General features: G+C 50.1%; 1 protein-coding gene across 1 annotated transcript in view; it reads right to left on the reverse strand.

The window, feature by feature from the left end:
* Positions 1–7,500, reverse strand: part of magi2a (membrane associated guanylate kinase, WW and PDZ domain containing 2a) — a gene marked incomplete at both ends in the record, with an annotated part of 235,300 nt that overhangs the window by 59,433 nt on the left and 168,367 nt on the right. Inside the window, 1 exon segment of the mRNA XM_080851836.1 lies at positions 6,401–7,120. Within this exon segment, the coding sequence (XP_080707962.1) occupies positions 6,401–7,120 (720 nt within the window).

Here is a 7,500-nt window from a genome sequence, read left to right on the forward strand (position 1 = left end):
TACTCATCTAGAGGTGCTGCATCGTCTTGGCTAGTGGGAGCATGGTGCTGTGTGTCTTGAGTTGTGTGTGTATGAGCGAGTCTGTTTGTGTGTGTGTGTTAGTGTGTTGCAGTGTTGGAGAGGGGAAGAGGGGTGCTGAGGTTGCCAAAGCTGGACATGTCCCAGCAAACACTTCTGGCGTGATGCCTGGCCTAGTCTGCTGTAGCCCCGCCCACCTCTCCTACTCTCGGGCCAATGATGAATGACCATCTGCCGTGGAGCTGAATAACACAGAGTGTTGCTGGGGGAAGCTCGCTGACTCAAGGAGGCAATCTCGCGCTCTCCATTTCTCACCAGTCCAAACCATCTCTTCCTTCTCTCCCACTCCTTCATACGGCCCCCTCACTCCCTCTCTCCCCTTGCATTCTCTTCTCTTTCTTTCTTCTCTCTAGAACTCCAACCACTTCCCTTCATCCATCCCCCCCAAAAGCCCAACAAAAGTATGTTGGACATTTTAAATTACTCTCACAATCTCTCTCTCTTTCTCTCCCACACACACCTGTGCCACTTCCCTTCCATACAGTCCCCCAGAGTGTATGTGTATCTATAAGCATGCATGCCTGAGTGTGTGTATTTAAGCGCATGTTTTGCACATACTGTATGCAAATGCATGTATGGGTGAAGGTGTGTGGGTGTGTGTGGTCAGGGTGACAGTGGGTATACAGAGTGTTAATCAAATAGTTAGCTCCATGTCTGACAACCCAGGGTAGGGTGTGATGAGCATGCCGTAATACACACACCTGCAGGTACACACACACTGAGGCAAAGAATTACACACTCCATCTGAAACTGCACACACACACACGTACACACACGTACACAAAAGCCCCCCCCCACACACACACACACACACACACAGACACACACAGACACACTCACACACACAGACACATGACCAGTAAATACTGAAACACAGACGTGAGACCACTCTCACCTCATAGCAGTCCAATTCGGCAAGTTGCGGTGACCATGACAACGCCAAAACTCAACTAGCTGGCAAATGAAAGAGCTAGACTGGAGGTGAGAGGAGTACATGATATACATGCACATGAGAGGAATAAATGCATTGATTTAAGAGTGCATGCTATATGTGCATAAATGTACAAAAATACACACGACCTAAGGTATTTATGATTGTGTGTGTGTGTATAGGTGTGTGTGTGTGTGTGTGTGTTTAGGGGGAAAGATAATCTGTCTCTAAGGCACCGGCTCTGCTCCATATTTCCTGATGCCTGTGGCTGATGGAGCGGATCTCTGCTGGCTATCGCCACCACCAATCAGTCATAGTTGCTCCAGCTGCCTGTCACCCAGCGGTTACCACGGCAACCGTGCATCAAAGAGAGTCTTCCGTGTGGCAGCTAGTTTTATTGGGTGCGTGTGTGTGTGCGCACATGCCTGTCTGTGCATGCGTGTGTGTGTCTGCGTGTCAGCAGGGAGTTAAATACTGTTGTCAAAACTCTGGCCAACAGGAGGCTTTCCCAGCCACTAGATGGTGATGTACAGCTCTAGGCTGACATGACTGTGCTTACAGTGTGTTGGTAGTGGTGTACCCACTGGCTGTGCTGACAGATGAATTATGTTTGAGAGATTGTGCTGTGTCACTAAGAGCTGTGTGCTGTGCTAAGTTACTCTTCTCAGCTACTCAGATACCACTGGGTTGATATGGCCGTCTTGACTGATCTCTCACAGGTTTTTTTTTTACTACACTGTGCAGATATTCAGACTTCACAGCACAAATGTTGCCTGGTGATGACCAGGCTGTACACTCTTGCACTCCTAGAATGGTGCTGATTGGAGGAGACTGTGCTTCCTGCACTGCTAGAACGGTGAGAGAATGTGCTGTGTTGTGCCTATGAAGACTGTGCTGTGCTGTGCCTATGGGATTGTGCTGTGCCTTTTGGAGACTGTGCTGTACCTATGGAGACTTTGCTGTGCCTATGGACACTGTGCTGTGCTGTGCTGTGCTGTGCTGTGCCTAAGGAGACCGTGCTGTGCTGTGCCTATGAAGACTGTGCTGTGCCTATGGGACTGTGTTGTGCTGTGCTGTGCTGGTGGGCCTGGGCTGGTTCGTGCTGAAGAGGCTGAACTGTGTATACAAGCCTTTGCTCAGAGAACAGCAACAGACTGGCCTGGGCCACTGAGACTCTTATTGAAAGCATCCGCATGCTTCTACTGCCCACACAGCCATCTGCCTTTGAGCTAAGTGAGACAGAGAGAGAGAGAGAGAGAGAGAGAGAGAGAGAGAGAGGAGGAAGAGAGCTAGGGAGCGAAGGAGAGAGAGAGAGAGAGAGAGAGCGAGAGCGAAAGCGAGAAAGAAATTGAAAACAGCAGATTTGTTGCTCCTACACACTGCAATTCCACAGTAGGGGGAGTGGATGTCGAAACGAGAAGAAAAAACGAAGAGACAAAGAAACAGTGAGAGAGAGAGAGAGAGAAAGAAAGAGAAAGAGAGCGCAAACGAAAGGATTCAATGACACAAAACCACAAGCAAACCAAACAGACGACAGAGTGCCATTAACACATAAATGGAGGAGAAGCTCCGAGAGTCAAGATATGATAAAAGCCAGATGGATGAGGCGGATAGTGAACAAGAAGGATGGGCTGATAAGGGGATGTCAGGCAAGAGTCAAACCGCAAGAAAGAGAAGATGAGTGAGGCGGCCATGAAGAGCTGGCAGAAGGGCAGAGGCAATTGGGCAGAGATAGGAAGAGAAAGAGATGCAGAGAGAGAGATTCAGAGAGAGAGAGCGAGAGAACGAGAGAAAGGAGGAGAGGAAGAGAGGAATGTTGTGATAATTAGAATAGATGGCGTGTGTCCACTGTGCTGACGAGAGGGCCAAATTGCAGGGCATTAAGAAGTGGGACATCATTCCAATGGAATAGTGACAGTTTTATTAGGCCGCATAATAGCCTGGCTAAACGGGCCCGAGCCGCGCTTCCTTGATTGGGCTCGGCCACGGACCCTCTTCCAGCTGGAGTGATGGGGTCAAGATTCAGCACTCATGTGAGTCTGTGTGTGCATATGAGTGTGTGTGTGTGTGTGTGTGTGTGTGTACGTGAATGTGGTGTTAACAGACCTCTCATAAAAGTCAGCCAGCTCTTCTTTCTTTCTTTTACAATCCACCCACTCAAATGAATTCACTTGAATACCTCTCTTTTCCTTTCTCCCTCTCGCTCTTTCTCCCTCTCTCCCTCCCTCTCCCTCTCTCTCTCTCTCTCTATCCCTCTCTCTCTCTCTCTCTCCCTCTTCTTCACAGTATCCTCAGGTTCCGGGTCACCTCCGCTGGCTAACTTCCCTGACAAGCGTGTGTGGTGATTTGCGCTACGGAATAACGGCCCGATAAAATATACATCCTGCCAAAATCAATCCTGCAAATGCCGCTGACCTTTTTTCGCGGCGCTGGTCCACTGCCACCCGCCTCCTGTGCCTAGCCCCTGTGCCAAACAATCACCCCCTCCACCCCAATTCCACCCTACCCAGCCAGCGCCAGAGCCTCCGACCTCATTCTGCTGATTGAGCCTGCAGTCTGGCACACACCATTCTCAAATAGTGCACACACACACACACACACACACACACACACACACACACACTCACACACACACGCACACACACAGTCAAACACACACTCACACACACACACTCAAACGCACACACACCATCACACTCTCTCTCACACACACACACACACACACACACACACACACACACACAAACACACACACACACTCACACCATCACACTCTCACACACACACACTCACACACACACACACACACACACACACACACACACACACACACACACACACTGCAGACTGCTTGGGCTGCATACTGCCACGTCTGTGTATTTCAGCATGACAGCACTTGGTGGTATAAGGCTCAATAATCAGTGTATCAGTTTAATTCATTAGTGCTAGTGTGTCTGCTTTCTTAAACTGTAACAACAAACATTGTTATCATTCTAAGGTATACATTTTCAAAAATATGCCCCTATTGGTTATCAGTTTTCATCTAGCTCTTTGGGATTATGATGATGATGAGGATGATAATGATGATGATGATGATGATGATGGTGATGATGATGATGATGATGATGATGATGATGATGATGATGATGATGATGATGATGATGATGGCTTGTCGCTTAGGCAGGTGTGCTCGCATTCATGTCGGATATCCTGGTCTGATTGGACACGACCATGTGTGTGACCTCATATGCCCTGGCTAATCAGAATCAAATATCAACATCTTTGCCTTGTTGAAATGCCATGGTCAGTGTGAGATTACTTGTTAAGCTTCAGTGTTGCTTACAAACTGGCTGTTTCATTTTACAGCTGGCCTGGGGATTATGGAAATCAGCGTGGAGCTTTTAACAAGGCTGAGGAAAACAGGCCGTGTCAGGGCTCTTTGAAGTCCTTCAACACAACATGCTCTCAGAGGCTATCAGCAGATTGAACCTATACATTGTCACTTTTGGTGTGTTGTGTATGTGTGTGTGTTTGTGTGTGTGTGTGTGTGTGTGTGTGTGTGTGTGTGAGAGAGAGACGGAGAGAGCAATTCATTGTAGTCGGTGACGTTGACAGACGCTTATGGCCACAAATATTGCTGAGTCATGCTTTCCCGGTTTGACTTAGTCAGCAGAGCGAGAGACCCTGGCCTGTCTCTGCCTCGCGCCGCTCCTCCTGCAGCTTCAACAGGCTTAATCCTCCTCAACTGATCACAGCAGGGTTTTAAATACCACTCCATGTCCTGTTATTAACCTCATGCTCTTCAGATGTACCACACGCACAGACACGCACAGACACACACACACACACACACACACACACACACAAAAGAGAGGAAGAAAAAGAACCCCTCTTGAGTGGCTTGATTGAGGTAGGAGTCTGCTTCTCAAACTCAAACAGCGGCAAATGTCAGAGCACTTGGGCGCGCCGGCACTGCTAATCAATGGGTTATTGACAATGGGCGAGTGTCTGGGTGTGACATTCAGGCCGACCGCCATGAGAAATGCCACCAGGCACGAGGAGAACCACAGGGTGGGGTAGGGTGGGGTGGGGGGAGTCACAGAGTTATATATATGCAATGTATGCTAAGTGTCACGGTGACAAAATATTTGGTGAAAATGCCACTCTGCAAATGTAGTTGATAACGCAATAAGGTCAATTCCTCGGCGCGAGGAAACTGTTATCCACCGACAGCTACCTCCGTCCTTCTCCAACCCCCTTGGCTAAGGCACACAGTGACACCTACAATCAGTCCATCACTCTATTTATCTGTCTGTCTCTCTGTCTCTCCCTCTCAGTCTGTCTGGCTCACATCGCCTTGCCTGATAAATGCCAATCTAAATATCCGTTGACCTTCCTCTGATCGTGCAGCATTGCTTTAGAAGGGGTGGCGTCTCTCCCGAAGCCCTGCATCACTCAGGGCCATAATAAAAGGATGACTGGGGTAAATTCTGTGCGGTCCCTTCATAACTGATGCACTTATCCTCACTCAGTCGGCATAGCAGCAATGTAGAGGTCCCACAAGATAGGAGAGAGATAGCAAAGGGGTCCCAAGGCAACTCATACTTCGACTTCCAGCACACGCACAAATCACATATGTATATTTTTTTGTCTCTATGTGGATTGGATCATTGGATTTCAGCAACCTTGGCAGGACTACTGAACTGTGTGTATGTGTTTGCGTGTATGTGTGTGTCTGTCTACGTGTGTGTGTATATGTGTTGAATGCAAAGATGGACCAATAAGATGCTGGACTACTGAGATAGATACACACAGCAGCTTTTAGGTGATGAGCCACACAGTGTGTGTGTGTGTGTGTGTGTGTGTGACAATGTGTGTGTTAGTGTGTGTGATTTGTGTATTTTTAGCAGCTACTGGAGAGGCGATACGCAGCGGTGGGAACCGAAGGTCACAGCTCATTTGAGAGCCTGAGAAAAGGAGTCAAACCTCGGGAGCGAGACAGCGGTCGTGGCAGACAGCAAGAAGACAAGCTAACCAATCTGTGACCAGGAAGGTGAAAGTCAAGTGTGAATGTGTGTGTGTGTGTGTGTGTGTGTGTGTACCTCTGACCATCCAGGGAGCTGCAAGCAAGATTCTATTTTCAGTCTTTCAGAGTGTGTGTGTGTGCATGTAGAGAAATATACAATTTCAAGAGGAAAAGCATAAATGGGGGTTCTGTGGTCTTGGATATTCCCGCTTAGACAAACACCATAAAAAAAAACACACACACACACACACACAAACCAACACACATAGAGTAGAGTAAACACCCACTCACCTGTGTGATCCTATAAACACATCAAATGAGCAATCTAGGCCCCCAATCCCACCCTCCCCTTCCCCTGCACCTACCTGTCCCTCCTCTCTGCACCATCAGTGTGGCTTCGGCCCCGACCGGGCACTCCTTCAGCATGTCCACCACCTGCGTGTGGCTGAGGCCGAGCACGGGCTGCCGGTTGATCTCGGCGATCAGGTCGCCCTCGCACAGCCCCGGGCAGCCCTGTGGCTCCAGCACCTGCTTGACGCGCTGTCCGTCGGCGCCGTCGGCGATGGTGAACCCGAATCCGTCGGGCCCCTTCACCATGGAGACCGTCAGCAGCACGGGAGGCGGGCCGCCGTCGCTGCCGCAGCCGCTGGCCATCTGCGTCGCCCCCGACGACGCCATGGAGACGCTGTCCTCGTGCGGCTGGGCGCCGGGCAGCGGGAGGCTGGAGCCGTCCAGGTGGGTGTCCCCCGGGTGGCCTGGCGGAGGGAGAGGGCCGCCGCCGGCGAGGTGGGCTGCCGCGAGCTGAGGGTCGCCCTGCTGCTGCACCAGCCGCGCCGTCCGGGAGAGGTACTCCATGTAGCCGTCGTAGTTGCCGCGCCCGTTCACCAGCAGGGGATTGCCTGCGGGCGACACCAGGCTGGAGGAGGTGCTGGAGGCGGCCTCCTCGGGGTCGTAGGGCAGTGGGTAGCCGCGGCACAGGACCAGCGTCACGCTCTGGCCGATGGGCACCGACTGGAACAGCTTGACCACGTCCGCATGGGTGGTGCCCAGCACACACACGTCATTGATGTACACAAGGACATCACCTAGGGGTCGGGGGCAGACACCAAGCATTAAATCATCAAATCCATCCAAATAGAGGAACAAGTGACAAAAAGTGACCAAAAAACTCAGGTGAGGTGAGGCTGTGGTTTGAAATGCAGGTGATCTAACCAAACAACTCAAAAAAGGTATCCATCTGTCTTAATAGAAGATTACTACCTGTAATTCATCAAATCCAAATTTGAGGAAAACTCATCAGATATTCTAGAGGCGCTCTGTAATTACCTTACGTGACCGCATCATGACTAAAGCTATACTCACATTCACTTTCAGCACATGTTTTAATCCAGAGCCATGAACTACATTTCGTCAATACTCCTCTCCCCTCCGTGGGGGCTGTATCAGTGACATTGACATTATGTTC

Source organism: Sprattus sprattus, assembly GCF_963457725.1.
Source record: "Sprattus sprattus genome assembly, chromosome: 14".
In the NCBI taxonomy this organism is placed as follows: domain Eukaryota; kingdom Metazoa; phylum Chordata; class Actinopteri; order Clupeiformes; family Clupeidae; genus Sprattus; species Sprattus sprattus.